Source organism: Astatotilapia calliptera, chromosome 7 (assembly GCF_900246225.1).
Source record: "Astatotilapia calliptera chromosome 7, fAstCal1.2, whole genome shotgun sequence".
NCBI lineage: Eukaryota > Metazoa > Chordata > Actinopteri > Cichliformes > Cichlidae > Astatotilapia > Astatotilapia calliptera.
The window spans coordinates 45817566-45834439 of NC_039308.1; the positions used below are offsets into that span (position 1 = coordinate 45817566).

The 16874-nt window shown below is 39.2% G+C and overlaps 3 protein-coding genes and 1 non-coding gene across 4 annotated transcripts in view; all 4 read right to left on the minus strand.

Moving 5' to 3' along the window:
• Positions 1 to 767: 767 nt before the first annotated feature.
• Positions 768 to 4849, minus strand: LOC113026382 (protein phosphatase 1 regulatory subunit 15A). Its single transcript, XM_026175118.1, has 3 exons — positions 4415 to 4849; positions 2564 to 3873; positions 768 to 1692 (listed from the first exon to the last, which is right to left on the minus strand). Exons 1-3 carry the CDS (start codon positions 4575 to 4577, stop codon positions 1468 to 1470), a joined length of 1698 nt encoding a protein of 565 aa, XP_026030903.1. The 5' UTR covers positions 4578 to 4849; the 3' UTR covers positions 768 to 1467.
• A 5335-nt stretch (positions 4850 to 10184) lies between these two features.
• On the minus strand, positions 10185 to 13058 carry rps13 (ribosomal protein S13). The gene is made up of 6 exons (XM_026175133.1): positions 12977 to 13058; positions 12439 to 12487; positions 12262 to 12340; positions 11185 to 11354; positions 10888 to 10988; positions 10185 to 10258 (listed from the first exon to the last, which is right to left on the minus strand). Exons 1-6 carry the CDS (start codon positions 12997 to 12999, stop codon positions 10225 to 10227), a joined length of 456 nt encoding a protein of 151 aa, XP_026030918.1. The 5' UTR covers positions 13000 to 13058; the 3' UTR covers positions 10185 to 10224.
• Positions 10581 to 10713, minus strand: LOC113027535 (small nucleolar RNA SNORA19). The gene has a single exon (XR_003273095.1). It is a non-coding gene; the product is annotated as a small nucleolar RNA SNORA19 (small nucleolar RNA).
• Positions 13059 to 14750: 1692 nt separating the features above from the next.
• Positions 14751 to 16874, minus strand: part of pik3c2a (phosphatidylinositol-4-phosphate 3-kinase, catalytic subunit type 2 alpha) — a 44867-nt gene continuing 42743 nt past the window's right edge. The window contains exon 33 of the mRNA XM_026175139.1: positions 14751 to 16789. Within this exon, the coding sequence (XP_026030924.1) occupies positions 16607 to 16789 (183 nt within the window). The 3' untranslated portion in view covers positions 14751 to 16606. The remainder of the gene's footprint in view (positions 16790 to 16874) is intronic.

Sequence of the window (16874 nt, forward strand, 5' to 3'; positions counted from 1 at the left end):
GGGGAGACCTGCTAATTGATTTCATCCCTCAGGAAAGTCATTTCATCATACTTTGTGTTTTTAACCCTCGTCTTACGACAGCCTTACGGCAGCCACTCTGCACGCAGACTACCGTCCCAGTGGGAAATTATTAGCTCCTGTGTGCATGTGTGTGGTAACATGTAAGGGAAAACACATAAAAAAAAAATAAATAAATAAAATAAAATAAAATATATATATATATATATATATATATATATATTCATATTCAGATAGGGAGCAGGCCAAAGTCAGCACTTTGTATACAATAAAATTGTCTTGCAGACCTCCAGTTACCAAGCAACCCTTTTGACCTGTAAATCACCTTATCAGAAATGCACTTACCTTTATCTCTTCAGTGGTTGAAGTCCACAAAGGCACATGCTTTGTTGGAAATTTCACACCCTGGATGACCACACTTGGGTGTGTCCAGATGGGGTCAAAAGGTTAAACCAGTTTGTTTGGTCAGAGTCAGGCTGGAGGTGCTGATATCCACACTTTCTTTTCAGAATGTAGAGAAACTTGTCTTTCTCTGCACGTTTACACAACCCCACACCATGTTTGTGCCATTCACGCTTTGAATCTCATCACTTTTCCAGTGATTTACTTATTTTTCAGCATTGTGTTGTTTGCAAATTTCTGGGACCTCAGGGCCACCTTTACTTCACCAATTTCTCATACGTATGAACTCATTTCTTTTTTTGTCCAATCATTTGTCAGGTTGTGAAACAAGCCAAACAGAAAAAAAGTTACAATGTAACAAATTTTATTGATTCAGAGCACCTAATGATCAATTTGCTCGGGACAGTCTGGCCACACAATGTTATTGTGACAAGCTGAGTGAGTCACAGAGGACAAAGTGTTATGCAGCAAATACAATCAGATAAACGCCCATCTTCACAATCAGCACTAAAAAGCTGCCATTTATGTGCAGGAATATAAGAAAATACAAGACAAAGACTTAAATATCAAATCCTAAAGTTGTAAGACAGTAAGACAAGAATTGCACCAGAACCTGACGCGTATCCATCATGCTTAACAAAACTTCTCAAAACACTTTGCAATATAAAGCTCTGCTTTTTTTGTGATATCCTTTTCTACTTTTTTCTAGAGTCACGACTGTGGTTTCTTCACACATAAAAACTGCTGAAAACAAAGGTAAAAAATAAATGGCAAACTTCACCAATAAGTTACATTACTAGGTCATTATATAAGGCATACAAAAACAACATTCCACACAGTAACGCGGAGCTTAAAATGAGAAAGTGTCAGTCAGTGCAACAGTTACACAATGTATAAAACCTTCTGAGGTACAAAGTTGTTCAACTCGACACCAAACATTTTACGTTGGCCTAACATCAAAATTCTAATTGGCCTAAATCAAAAATCACTGTTGCATTGCAACCAATCACAAGTTCTCATCCTAAAAGGAAATGAAACAGTCAGTGTTCAGGACCCTTTTGTTTTTTTCAAGGCACTGTCCAGGTAGGCCCGCATGTTCTCTCTGTGGGTCTGGGTGAAACAGTGGCCAATGACCTGCTCCAATTTATCAATTCGCCTCCGGAAGCGGTCACGGTCTCGTGCCATCTCTTCCCAGTGTCCTTTACGAGACGCCTGCCGCGCAAACGGCCAGGTCCGCAGGACATGGAGTTTGACAACAGGAGAAAATCGAACCTGAAATTCAGAAGAATTATATTATAGTTTATTGAACAATACTGGAAGTCATATGACGTTTAAGTGCTTGTATTTAGGGATCATAAACTCTAAATATCTAAAAGCTACATTTGAGTCAACTCTTTCCAACTCCAAGTACTGATTTTTCTAATATGACGTGACTTTGTCCAATCATAAGACCTTTGTGCTAACTTTGCAATACTGCTGCAACTCGATACACATGGAAGTCAGTCTCTCCTGACTCGCTGGTGTCACATGACTGGCTTAGTCATGACGACCAGTGTTGCTAAGCGAAAACAAACAACTCAGCTTAAGACACTCAGTCTGGAGGAAGGAATAAACAGTTATCTTTATCTCTGTTTCACACACACGCAGTACATGAGTCAGCAGTAGGCCCTCCTCTTCATGATATTAACATTCTAACTTTAAATATGAGATCACCTCCTCTTCTATATTTGTCTGGGTCAGGGATGGGCAACTCCAGACCTCGAGTGCAGGTGTCCTGCAGGTTTTAGATGCGTCCTCGATCCAACACAGCTGATTCAAATGGCTAAATGACCAAATCAACATGTCTTGAAGTTCTCCAGAGGCCTGGGAATGAACTAATCATTTGATTCAGGTGCGTTGACACAGGGTGATATCTAAAACCTACAGGACACTGGCACTCGAGGCCTTGAGTTGCCTACCCCTGGTTTGGGTCAATGAACTGAGTGTGATTTCTGACAATATGTTTACACACTCATTCAGTTTAATATATTTAGCCCACAGCTAAAAAACAATAATAAATACACCAAAACTTTTGTATTTGGGTTCCTTTAACATCTCCATGTGGAAAAAGTGAAAGAATAAAAAGAAATTATCAGACAATTACCTTCTTCTGGGTGGTGTCAGCCTTGCTTTCTTTCATCTCTGAAGTTGGTGTGGGTGTTTGTCCAGATCTTTTCCAGGGCACTAGTATAGTCTCTGGATGGGAGTGATGCTTTGTCTGTCTCTCTGGCAGCACAGGCTTCTGGGGTGCTTTTGCCCATTTCTTTGCTTTTGTGGATGAATTTGGTGTGTGGTGAACATTAAGAATATCTGAATCATCGTCTTGCAGGAGTGTTCGTTTTGGAGAGCTCTGAAGGGGTGCCTGGAAGTTCAAAGGGTGGTAAGGGTCATCCTTTAGGCAGAGAGATTTCCACAGTGATTCTTCATCCTCTTCGGATGAAGGGGGGATGGTGCTCTCCTTCTCCTCTGTGTCTGTGTCAGATTTTGGGGTTTCGCAATTAGATAACATGGTGGCTTGGGGAGCTGTGCTGCTGATTGTGCATGCAGTGAAACACATGGGATTGTAAGGGTCTTCAGGACTGCTGAAGAAGTCCCACAGCCTCTCACTTTCCTCCTTGTCGATGTCAGGGCTCGAACCATCCGAACTGGCCCAACTGCTCCAACTGCTCTCGCTGTCGGAGCGACAGACCCAGTTCTTTAGGCCCTGAGACCCCATCATTTCCTCACTGGCCTTGCTTACGGACATGAGGTCGGTGTCGCTACAGTCTTTTACTTCACTTTTTCTTTTGCCCATATCTGTGTTAGTTGAAATGCAGGCGGAGAAAAAGAAAGGGTTGTAAGGATCACTGGATTTTGACAGAGATTCCCAAAGTGCTTTACTTTCGTCACTCTCAAATTCTACTGTGTTCTGGTCTTCCTCACTGCTCCAGTGAGAGTTTCTATCTTCTTCTGATGTGTCCTGCTTGAAAACTTTTTCCTTGGAAATATCCCATTTGAGGTCTTCCTCACTATTTTTTTGGCAGGTGTCGTTTGAACCCGAGTCCTCGCCGCTCGACACAAAGAAGTTCCAGTCGCCAGGGAAGCCCATTTTCCAGCCAGATTGGTGTCCCAGAAAGATGCCCTCTTCGTTGCCAGCTGTTCTGGACACAAACTCATCCACAAGCCCGCAACACAGGTCGTCAGCACGGAGACTGGACAGCAAGGCCTCAGCAGTGGATTTCCCAGCAAACGGGTCACCAACGTCTGCACAGAAGTTGGAGAGGGGATTTGAACCACCAACCATGTTGTCTCCCTCAAACAAAGAGGTGAAGAGGAATGATTCTGTTGGGTTTGTGGCTGTGGTCATGTGCTGGATATGCTGACCAGTCTCGTCTGTGATTCTCACGTGAACCTCAAACCTGAACATTTGGAAAACTGGAAGAAGAAAACAAAAAAAGCTTTTAAGTACAATAAAATGTAATCAAGTTAAAATTTCTGAAGAAATAATTATTCCATTCATGCTATGAGGCCAAGACAAGGTTTGTGTTTGTACTGCAGTTTTATGTATTATTTCAAAGAAGGTTTACTGAGTGTAACATACAAGTCCGTGTGTTGTACTTCAAGTGTTTTACAGGAAGTGTTACTGTGATGTCTAAACAATGTTCAAATGCTGAAAACGCACGTAAACATTGCGGAAGTTGGAAAAGAAACACCATCTACAAAAAATAAAAAATAAAAAATCGAGGAACTATTCAGACAGTAAAACACAGCATAGTGTCAGCCCCATAGAATATTAAGTTTGCTAAAAGGTATGACGTTTAATGAGTTACTATATTAAAAAAACTAAACATATCTTACACCTACACAGTGGTCTTATAATTTCCAACATCAGTAAACACACCAAAGGTTAACCTTAGCAGCTATAAAGTGGGCGTAAGACGCAAGGAAAAAACTTTTGATTTCGTCTCACTCTTACCTGACAGGAAAGTGTAGTAAATGACTTGAACCAGCAACCGAAGCTGTTCCCACAGCACGGTGAGCATCTGTTTAGTCCACGGCAGAATAGCCATCCCTCCGCTGCCAAACCTTTCCATCGCCGTCCGCTCAGAGCTAGTCTGGGAACCAACAACCGTAGCCATTTTCACGTCTTTCTTCTCGAGTTTCGGCGACTGTGTTGAACACAACTCCTCACGTATTCTGGTATTCCTCGTCGAAAACCAAGAGATTTCGCGTATTCGTCGGTGACAGATATGCGTCGATGTTTTGTCGCTTCATTTTTCGGCAAGACTGTGCCATTTTTTGGTGTCCTTCGTCAAATGTTCTCATGTATTTTCTCCATGTTCTTCAGCTGTATTTTCGTCGTTGTAGTAGCAGGAGTTGAATGTCGCGAGGTTGCAACACTCCCGTTAATATAAACATACTGACGTCACGCTGCACCGTGATTGGACAGAGTAACTGTATTCGCTTAGATCCCTACTCGTCTGCTAACTCCTCCCACAGGTAACGTAACGTGTGACGCATAGAAAGTGCCCGTAATTTCCTCAGCTTCCTGGAAAACCCGGGTTTAAAAGTGAATTTAGATAATAACGAAAACTTGTAGAGTTTCCCAGAGATAAAAACAAAATGTATAGAGATTGCAGCATTTCATTCATGAATGGACTTTCACTTTCCTTGCGTGACACGTTTTTTGGTTGTTTTCCTATACAAACCTATGTATAAAAACAAAAGCCTATTGGTTAGCATAAAGTGATGCAGAGAAGAAATGTATTTTTGTTAGATTTTACTCTCACTTATTCCACCTTTTGTCCCAGGGAAGTGGAAAAAGAGTTAACTTTGGAATTAATATTGAAACATTAGGCGCAAATTATGTTTTAGAGTAGAAACATCTGATGAGTAGCAGTTGTGCTCAAAAGAGTTGTCACGCTGTTATAAACAGACAACACTGGAGTGCGCTAGCTCTTTATGTTTTGTGTTTACATCCACTGCCTACTGACCAATCAATACTCCAGAAAATAGCATCATCATTCCTAGAAGATCCCTTGGACCTCTGCAGGGAGAGAAGGAGGGAACGTCATTCATCGAATGCAGTTTAACTTTCCTTTTGTGACACTTTCTTGGTTGAATAATTTCTTTTTCAAACCCATGTACATAAACAAAAGCCTATTGTTTGGCATAATGTAATGCAGATATCAAAGCAGGGAGATCAGTGCATAAATGGCAATGTACTCAATCAATGTATTTTTGCTAAAGTGTACTTTCTATGTCATTTATCCCACATTTTTGTCTCCTTTGAAATGGAAGAAGAGTTAACTTTGGAATTAATCTGTGAACATTTAGACACTGCAAATTATATGTAACAGTAGACAGTTTCCCAGATGAGCTTCATATATACATATAGATGTTTAGACAAATTTAGTTCTCAATTTCTTCTTTCTCTTGGCAGCAAGCGATATTCCAGTAATTTAATTTAATTTAAAAAGAAAAACACCTACACTGTACTTGTTGACTTCATATAAAATTGTGTATGTAAACTAAACCTATGTTTGAATTATGTTTTTTATATATCATCTTTACTCTCAAACCCTTATTCAGCACAGAGTTTGCAGCTGAGAAAATAAAAAATAAAAACTGTTGGGAGCAGGTTAGGTTTATAATAAGCAGCGCACGCTGATTGATCCTTTTATTCACAGCATGTTTTAAAGTGGACATGAAACACTACATGTAGGGGAGACCGGGGATAGTTGTAACATTTTTGACATTTCTGTCTGTAAATTGAAGCTCTTTTAAATTATGTTATTTGTATGTCTATGGGGATATATTCTGTGTGGGTCTTTAGTGCTAATGTTTTAGCCGATGGCTGTAATGTTAGCTAGTCTGGGTCAGTTGTAACAGCAACAGTCTGGGTTAGTTGTAACAATGCAAATGTTACAAGTTGCCACACTATTACTTTAACTTATATTAAACAAGTTGGGGCAACGACATCAGCAGAGAGAGGTTCACTGGTCGCATTTGTATATGCAGTTAATGGTAAATGGTAAATGGCCTGTATTTATATAGCGCTTTTCTAGTCCCTAAGGACCCCAAAGCGCTTTACATATCCAGTCATCCACCCATTCACGCACACATTCACACACTGGTAAGCTACATTGTAGCCACAGCCACCCTGGGGCGCACTGACAGAGGCGAGGCTGCCGGACACTGGCGCCACCAGGCCCTCTGACCACCACCAGTAGGCAACGGGTGAAGTGTCTTGCCCAAGGACACAACGACCGAGGCTGTCCAAGCTGGGGCTCGAACCGGCAACCTTCCGATTACAAGGCGAACTCCCAACTCTTGAGCCACGATCGCCATTGGCCATTGGCAACACAATTCCTCCACTGTTTGTGTTCCCACACATACATTATGCAGACCACTGTGTCAGAGATGGACCAGTAGGAAGTGGAAATAAGTCAGGATGGGTGCAAGAAACAGATTTCCTCATCTTTCTGAAGCACTTTGCAAACCACACCAAGGTAAGCCATGATAAAAAGTAATGGAATTGCCATGCTGGTGAACAACTACATTTTTTCAGCTTCATTGTTATGTTCAAAATTGGTGCAAGAGTTGTAGGTTATAATGCCCACTGAGCCAATGAGGCCAAACTCAAGGAAGACCAACCAAAATTAATGAAATATTCAGTTGCAGAAAATTCCATAATTTGTCTTTTTGGGGGGTTGGAATATGTTCAAAAGCTAGATTTCTGCATTCTGTCACACACACACAGAGCTACATAAATGGATGTAAGTGCATTCATGTGTTGAATAAACAAAGATTACATGTTAATGTTTTGTTAGTACCCTTATTTCATTGTGTTACATTTCACCCCAGGATATGTTACAACTAACCCAGACTATGGGGTTAATTGTAACATTTCACTCTTCGTGTTTGAGACCATACCATGCAATGGGTAATTGTGCTGCAGAGAAAATAACTGCACTATTTAATAGCAGAGACATGTAAATACTTTGCATTACATTTTGAATCCACTACCTTAAGTTTGATGAGTTTAACTGCAAAGCAGATAATGCTATTACAAATTGAAATAAAGTAGAAAAACTTACTTTTTGGCATACAAATCACTTTTTTTCGTGTTAAATTGTCTGTGTTTGACAAAATATGCTGATTTTTCACATGTGATAGCAGAACTGAGTTGGGCATGCACAGGATGAGTCACATCATTTGAAACTTAGCCCTGATTGGAGAAATTGGAAGTGTTACAACTGACCCACGTTACAACTATCCCCGGTCTCCCCTAATAATTATTTTATAGAAGAAAGCTGCAGCGCTAATTTCAAACAGATGAACACTTTGAATATGAGACAGGATAATACCACAAAAACCCAGCATTTATTACTGGCTGAGCCTAATTAAACTGATGTTATGCTTAGATGTCAACAAATGCATCGGTGGAGGTTCTCCATCCTTTCTTTGAGTCAGACCAGTGATCGACATTCAGTTTGAAACCACAAATGGGGTTGGGTAGGTTAATTCAGCAGCAAAATTACTACTCCTTCTGCTTACCTATCCATTTTGATCAAATTTGGTTAAATTATACACACTAAATCTGTAAAACCAAATACTTATTTAATTCTGATTACAACAGCTTAATATTTCAAAACCGGAGGTTTCTTCCTGTTAAAAGGGAGGTTTTCCTCCCTTTTATTGCCCCACTAAGTGCTTGGTCATAGGGAATCGTCTGCTTGTTGGGATGGCCAATACTTCAGAGCAGCCATTGCCAAAGAATACTGCAGTCCACTTGAAAAAAATAAAAAAACAAAAAAACCCTGAGGCCCACCGAATCTTAAATCTTCACTCTGATCAAAATACAAGATAAAGTGATGAATTTCCTTGAGAATTTAATTAGAAAAACATCAACATCATAGGCTGTTGGTTATAAATTGTTAAAGCAACCCAATCATATGCTAAGTGATAAGAGCAATGTGTGACCCACTAGCCAATGGGACACAAAAGTAAATTTAACTTAAAGTAACATCCTTACGGTGGCCCTGAAATCAATGAATGTATATAAATATGAAATTGTACATACTTGTAATTTCAAACTGCAGATTTGCACCTCACACTTTGGGAGCCCCTGCTATAAGGGGAACCCCCCAACCCTGAAAAAACCCTATATGATTTTGAACTTGGGCACAACTTGGGTGTAGGCCCAGTAAGTAATCACTGTGTTCAAGTTTCACTGTTATAAGAGGAGCAGCAATGTGGATTATGGAGGGATCAATGGGCGGACATCTTACCATTGCATAGCTTCATCAGTCTTTGCTACATCACGTTAACACAGACAATTTAAATACAACTTACTGTCTTATGTCACGATGAATAAACCAATATGAACTAAATGTTGTTTGTAATTCTTAAAAAATACATGCAAAGGCCTTTGACACATGGCCTGAGGAAATTCAATGTCACTTCTAGAATCAAGTCTTTTAGTATCTTCCACATATCCCGCTTTGCACACTGATGCTACAAATAGAATGAAACCTCAATACTTCAACTGTTTTGCTCTAACCGCTGGGTAAATTTTAATAGTTAAAATTATATAGTTACATCTTCGATTATTTAGTACTTCATTTTTGTTTAAAGACACAAGCTTTAAAAAGAGATCCTGAAATTCCTCATAAAATGCTGTGAATGCAAACTACTCTTCGTGTATTCAGCTGCTAGTTAGAAGGAGCTGTATGCCGGCCTGTTTTCAATGGTACCCTGTGAAGTACCTATGATCTCAAAGAGGACCCAAAAACAGCACTGTTGGTATAGATAGTATTGCGAATGAGTATCTAATTCAAAAGTAATTTTCTTAGTAACGATTACCTTCCGAATATTGATTTTTTTGTGACAACCCTGAAGGGATCCTACCTTCCCAAACACAAACATGAGCACGTCGGCAGTGTTTCGGGTAGGTCTCAAAATTTGTGGCCATCTGAACTTATAAAAGTCTAATAAAAATAGTGCTTACGGTGTTCCTTTCTTCAGTTTAAATTCCCCACAATCAAATTAGGACATACTGGTTAGTAAAATGTGCAAAGACCCAAATAACTTCTCTAAAATCAGTCTGATCCAGGGTGGAATTTGGCCTTTGCTTAAAGAAAAGCTACTCCACTTTATATTACATTAAATAAACAGAAACAGCCACTGTGGGGAAAAACATTACATTTACAGAAAATTAGAATATTAACCTTTGGTTTAAGTTAGTGAGCTGATAACCAGCTTTATGTGACCTTTTATCCTGATGTTGGTAAGTGATGATGAAAAGTGCCCTGGGTATGTTGAACTTTCCCTGTAGTATAGGGCCCTGCTCTCAATGGGCATGTATTGCTGCATTTGTTTTCCCCTAGGTGGTAGAGCAGGTCACCTACTATTCGGAAGGTTGGTGGCTAGACCCGTCTGTGTGCTAAATATCAGTGGGCAAGAGTCTAACCCCAAGTTGCTCTTCCATGAATCAACTGGAGTATGAATGCGTGTGTGTGTTACAAAGCACTTATGTAGAAAGAGCATATAAAAAAAAAAAAAAAAAACATTGCTCGTGTGAATGAGGCAAGTTGTGTAAAGCGCTTTGAGCGCTCAGAGTAGAAAAGCACTGTAAAAGTACCGGTCCATTTAAATGTATTCTTTTTTGTATTCGGTGTTTGGCCTGTATTTCAAGTGCATCTCTAAATCTTAACATACACACAAAAAGACAAACAAACAACTCCCAATTTAAACGGTTTTATTAATCCAAAAGTGTAGAATTTATGCCACCAGAGCAGAAGCTGTAGAGGACTCACTGTAAACAGAAAGGGGAAAAAAACATTAGTAAACAAAAACCTTTGACTTAAAAACAAAAACCCATTAAATCTTCATATATTTTTTTTTTGGGGAACAAGTATAACCATCTCTTTCCTATTACTCACTCATGATTTTTACTTTGTTGTAATTATTTCTTTATATTCAAAATTAAGTTCATGTTGGCCACATAAATTACAACATGCTTAAAACGCCACATGTGCAAACCTACAAAACTACAGCTGAATAAAAAGGACCAAGTTGTCTTTTTAGAACATCAATGTGTCCATCCACACTAAACCACACATGTACACAAATAGTTTCACTGTGTGAAGGGGACTGGCAGAGACTGCACCAAGTAGCTGCTCTGCTAATTTACCTCCAGTTTTTCTCTAGCACAACAGAAATATCAATACTCCTAATAAACAATGAGGAGCATGACAATGAATTGTGCACTTCCATGTATACACTTAGTGAACATTACAATACAGTTAAACGATTAGTGTTGTAATAAAAACTACCATTTGTGACAATTTTTTTTTGATAACAAACAGGTAACCGACATGCAAAAATGTAATTTTCCGATCCAAATAACAAGAAAAGCATCTCCAAAGCATCACAGATACATACTACTTCCAGTTGGGGGCCAGTACTCTCTTGGTCTTGTAGTAACGGGCCAGCCTGTGGATCCTGCTCTCAATGAGAATCAGGCGGAACTTGGCATCCTTGTCCTGCAAATATAACAACAACGTGTTGCATTCAATTCCCATTATATTTCAAATTGCTTGCATTCCAAAGAATAAAAATCCTTTAAACTGTTGATGACAACATCAAAATTACATTTTTAATTTTACATGGAAAACAAACTTATCTTCCAAGTTATGCTATAGGATCTTGTTCCAGGTCATTGGCCTAGCTTTGCTGTACCTTTCTGTTTCTCTCCAGGTGCTTCCTGACCGCCACAGCCTTCTTGATGAGGTGGTACAGATCCTCTGGCAGGTCAGGGGCCAGACCCTTGGACTTGAGGATCCTCAGAATTTTGTTGCCAGTGACAAAACGTACTTGGGCAACACCGTGGGAGTCCCTCAGAATAACACCTAGAAAGGTTTATAGACATGATAAAACTGAAACAGGCATGGGATTTTGCCAACAAATTAAGTTTTGCATAAATCTGCCAAAACAGTCTTAAAACAGATTAAAAAAATTCCAGAGAAATGAAGACTGCATATTGATTCAAAAGCAAAACTAAAAAATTTTCAAAGTGAGTAAATTGTGTTTCCTGGATTTATGTAACACAAGTGGCATCTGGCTAATGTAATTTTCCTAAACAGAGAAAGAGTTGAAGTTTTCTCTGAATGGCATCACATTTTTTTGTCACTGATGACAAGTCATTTTATTCAATGATTGTTTGCACAGTAAGATAAGTTGGCAATAATCTTTGTAGGACTTTTCCAAACGTTTTGATTTGACATGAGTTTCTGTGGACCCTTGAGGCCTGTAGCTATCAGTCAATAGGAAAATTTATACCTGCTCCATCTCGTCTTTACTTTACTCACAATACAGACAATCTATCCTAATTTGTAAATATCAGAGAAAACAACATACACTTCTTATTGTATTATAATGGCTTAGAATGACAGTGTAAAAACTTAAGACTAGACAGTGTGTAATACATCTGGTTTACATTGCACTGAAGCTCAGAGGACAAAGAACAACAAGAACATGATAACAGCAACCCCAACGTTTACAATTATGAGAAATTCTGAATTAAAAATTACTGCAGAAATTTAGCATAATGGTATCAACATCATGGTCAGCCAAATATCTGGAAGGGCATCTAGCACAAGTAATGTGCAGCCAAACGTTTTTAAACTGCTCAGCAATATCTGAGTCTGCCAAAAGTTGTGAACTGAACTGTGGTGATCTTCAATTATTATAGTCATGTCATGTAATTAATCTCAACATCTGCATGTTGCAGGGAAGAAAACCTAAACTAGCACTTACCAATCTGGGAAGGAGTCAGACCCTTCTTGGCCAGCTTGAAGATCTGCTCTTTGACATCATCAGATGTGAGCTTCAGCCACTACAAAAATGGGGGACGGTATTAAAATAAAGGACGCGTGTTCAAAAAATGTGCAATAATCACTTCGCTTTAGCGAAATATAATGAATGTGTACTCACAGTGGGAACACTGCGCCTGTAAGGCAGAGCTGACTGGGACAAGCCCTTTCTGTAAGCGAGAAACAAAATCCCGTTAGTAGTGAGAACTTGACAGTTTGGTCAGAACAACGCAAAAACTATCACCAAGTCAACAGGGGAAAAAACGTTAGGCCGGGTTATGCTCGCTTCATACTAGTGCTGGCTTACCGATCATGAATCTTAACTAAATGATCAGTTCACAGTAAATTAACTTTATCAGTAAGAAGAAACACGCGTGACTTAAACTTTGCAAGTTATACATTTATATGCAACATGATGTACAACTCGGGGAGTTAAAATCGTTTCGATGCGCAAATGTGCTAACTTGGCTACCACAAGCTAGCTAAAGGAGGATGTCGACTGACTGTGTGCATGTAAGTCAATTTCTCACTTTTAGGTTGAATCCCAGATTTCATTTTTGACCCCAGTCAGCCACAACATGTTTAGAAACTATCTCCTGCAAACAAAACCAGTCTACAGAAGGAAAATACCAACTTTAAAAGACAAAAAGAGAGCTCACCCGGGAGCGTGCATGCGACCCATGATGGCGGTAGAGGAAGAGAGGCCGCACACGCGACAGAAAATGGTATTTTGCGCCTGCGTCGGAAATGACGCAATGACGTAGACCGGAGTTTTGTTGACGCTACCTGACGTCAACAAAACTACCCTAGCTCAGCTTTTTAGTATCTCCCTCATTCTTCTTCAGTCTGACTGAATACTTGAATTTGTAATAGCTGAACAACGATACCTTGTAAAGGACGCTAATTTTTATCACACTGAAACCGCTTTAGTTAGCGCCATTTTTTCTCAATTGAAGAAACTGGCCACTGACATGTGAGCGGAATTTGTGGGACACCAAGCTCAATATACATTGTGGAGGTAAACACAGACAGTGGTCCACCGCAACATACGATTTTTTCGTAAAATAGCTTCTCTTCATATCTGCAGAAATTAAGGTATTTCTCATCCAGCTGTAGTGTTATGTAGTACTGTGCAAAAATAAAACGGGAAATGGGAGCAGTAATTTAATGAAACGAGGGAACACACATGGAAATCCAGAATATAAGGCTGAAATAGAGTCTGTACAATTTCAAAGAGTATTTGTTGATCACCTCTATTCTTCACGGCAGCCTGAACTCTTGAGCAAGCTTTCTTGTAAATTCAAATATCTTCAGAAATAACTCCAGGCCTCTTGAAGGACACATCCTTTGGAATTTAACTGCCTTTTGTTCTGTTCTCTGTGAAGATGATCCCTGCTTCAATAACATTGAGATCTGAGTGCTGTGGAAATGCGAATGCCAGTCCATGACCAATGGATTGGAAGTGTGTTAGGGATCATTATGTTGAAAATGATGCTGTTGCCAATCAGATGATTTTCAGCTGGTATTACATGGTGGATGAAAGCCCCCACAATGTTTTAGAAATGGGTCACTGTTGTAACTCTTTTCTGACCTTCTCCATAAATAATGACAATGACTTAAACCAGTCATTTGAATTTAGATTCAACACACAAAGACCTTTTGCCACTGATTTTCAGTGCAGTTTGTAATTTGCAATACTTTCCCTTCATTTCTCTTAATGGCTGTAAACCCTTACATTGAAACCATTTCTCAAGAAAACAGATGTACTCCCAGATTCTTTATCAGTTATTAGATTATCTCTTTTCTTTCCAGTTTAAAGAATACCGTTTACAGATGTTTATCTGCACGTTTCCAGGTTTTCTCAAAGTATCCATAACCATGACAAGATATGCCAAGTTTCTGGTTAATAGTCCTTTAGGAATCAGCTTGTTGGAGGAAAAATACTATTTTACGCCTGTCAAACTGAGTGATCTTTGGCAATTTGCATACATTCAAATGAAGTAAAGTGAGCAAAATACATGCAAATAAGACGATGGAAAATTGGTTCTTGTTCAATATGTAGATACCATACTGGTTTCCATTTTTATGCTTGAATGACTCACAGGTCAGAGTTAAGTAGCTTAAACACAAAAATTCTCAGAAGATGTTTGGGTACAAAGACTGGATTCAAATTGAGGGAAAGAGCAGGCAACATCCAAATAAAAACTTGAAAAAGCCACTCAGGAAGCCTGAAGAATTATTGTTCAAGAACAATTAAAGAAAAAATATATAATAGAAAGGTCTCTTGGGAGCAAAATATAAAGAAATTAGGGGGTAGCTCAAGACATTTGCACAGTACTGTACCTAACTTGCGGGCAAAAAAATTGAAACAATAGAATCAGTAAGCAGGTTTGTGTAATCTACCTTCAAACAAATTTCACACAAAGACCACAATTTTGACACATACGTTCCAAAAACATTTAATTTGCTTTAAGAAAGAAGGATTACAGTACACACTGATCCATTCAGGCAAGAGGTCACCAATTAGGAATAAATAACTGGCCATGTTAATACAAACTATGCTTCCTTTCTTTGTACAGCTGCTAAAAGAACAAATGAAGCCACTAATAATCATAACATGACGTTGTCTTGTGGATCTCTAAAAAACTTTTTAGAAACATTTATCTTAATTTCTTTATTAAACATTAACAACAACTTTAGATTCATAGTTAGGCAAGTAGAGAAGAAAGCAGCTAATCTCATGCTCACGATTCCTGTTCCCTTTTTGTGAAGACGTTTTAAGGTAAAGTTGTCCTTTCAGTATCTGATTTGTGTCGTTTTGCCAAAGCATTCCCTCAACTAAATGTCACAAAACCTGACTTGTTCTGGACTTCACTGGCAGCTATTACCATCCAGTGACTCATGGCATTGTTACACCAGTATTAGGCACTAGGGGTGAGTGTGGCATTGCTGCCCAAAGGTGAAACAGCCTCAGGTCCAGACTCCAGAAGTAACTCAGTTCCTGACTTGTGGTTTTGAACCACCTGAAGAACGCACCAAACAGACTACCAATCAGTGTCTTCAAACAATCATAATCTTCAACCCGAGCAAGTATAAAAGCATGTTCTGAAGCTTATTATACAAATTCCCCTTTTAAGGTGTGCTGTGTGAAAACAGTCAAGTAATACCACGAGTGAAAGACCTAGTATTGTGCATTTAGTGGCATTCCACTGTCACAAAAAAGGTTGCACTCCCACACTTAGACCTGCTGTGGAAGAACTACTGATATAGCTTTATAGAATATAGATTTTTCTTTAATAAGGACATCACATTGTTAATAAAATATAACCTGTAATAAGGCCATGTTGAGCGTGAGCACAAACAAAGGCACCTTGATGAAAGTGTGGTTTGATTTACTGTCCTTTTCATTACTTTTGGCACATTTTTGGGGAATATTAAGGTCATGGTTGATTTCCTGGCGCTCTGCTCTAACCCAGAGGTATCTGCTACAAAGCAGGAAACCCTGATGCCTCCTATTTGTCTATATAGAAAATAAACAAGGAAAATGTCAAAACAAGCCCCTTTTCTATTACTTAAAAAATAAATGTGTCAGCCTATATATACTCTTCTGAAAGTAAGCCGTTTTGGTCCTCTAATATCAAAATGTACAAAACGTTACAGCTCTTTGTTACACTTTAGGAAAACTGAGACAAAAGGAGGAGATTGTTTGTCACAAAAACAATCTTGATTAGCTGTAGAGGGAAGAAAAAAAGAAATGGTGAAGAATGAAGACCAGGCTCCCCCGTTTGAAGATTTGTGAATTAGCCCGAACGATCGCCCTTTGAGGGCACGTCTGAAGGAGTTTTTCACACATTCACGTCATATGGGAATAACCTCAGTGGCAACATAATTACATGCAACCTCATGGTAAAATTCAGCAGAATGTTGTTGCTCGTGGTATATGTTTGTCAGCAATGAGAACATAAGTATTCTTCTTATGAAATCTTAAGAATACTAATTACAACACAATTCATGTGGAAGAAATAGTTAATTTGGTTTAATAGATTTGAAAGTAAAATATTGCAGATTATTACTGAACGATCTGAATGGTAGGAAATTCATCCATAAAAGAAAAGAAGGAAAAGAAAGAGCAGTGCTGAAGTGAACTGAAAGCTGAGGTGACCACCATTTTCAAGTAAGCATCTGCTGCATTTCCCATATGATTTGAATGCAGCGCTGTTTTTTGTTTGTTTTTTGCTTGAAGAGGCAGAGTCAGAACTGTTGCTTCGGCAGAGGGAGGTGGGCAGGGGTTAGAAGTATGGAACGGCCGTTAGTTTGTACCACTTGACCGTCTCGTTGCTGAGGTCAAAGTCTTTGAGCCTGAGCGTAATGCCACCCAGGAAGTAGTTCTCACGCAGCGACTCAGCACTGAGCACGCTCAGCTGCAGCTCCCGAAGGCCCAGAGTTTCTTTGCTGTAGCCGCTGTACACCAGCTGTGGAAGAAGAGAATGGAAAAGTTAGCAAAGTGAGTGTCTTTAGGCAGCTGACCATGAAGTTCTTGGATTTCAGTACCTCAGT

Coding starts and splice junctions, on each gene's coding strand:
- rps13 (XM_026175133.1), bottom strand. CDS start 12,999: ATGGGTCGCATGCACGCTCCCGG. Junction 12,341..12,438: donor ACAGGCGCAGTGTTCCCACT/GTGAGTACACAT, acceptor CCATTTTTGTAG/TGGCTGAAGCTCACATCTGA. Junction 10,989..11,184: donor ACCTGGAGAGAAACAGAAAG/GTACAGCAAAGC, acceptor TTATATTTGCAG/GACAAGGATGCCAAGTTCCG.
- LOC113026382 (XM_026175118.1), bottom strand. CDS start 4,577: ATGGCTACGGTTGTTGGTTCCCAGACTAGCTCTGAGCGGACGGCGATG. Junction 3,874..4,414: donor TTACTACACTTTCCTGTCAG/GTAAGAGTGAGA, acceptor TTCTTCTTCCAG/TTTTCCAAATGTTCAGGTTT. Junction 1,693..2,563: donor CTGACACCACCCAGAAGAAG/GTAATTGTCTGA, acceptor TCTGAATTTCAG/GTTCGATTTTCTCCTGTTGT.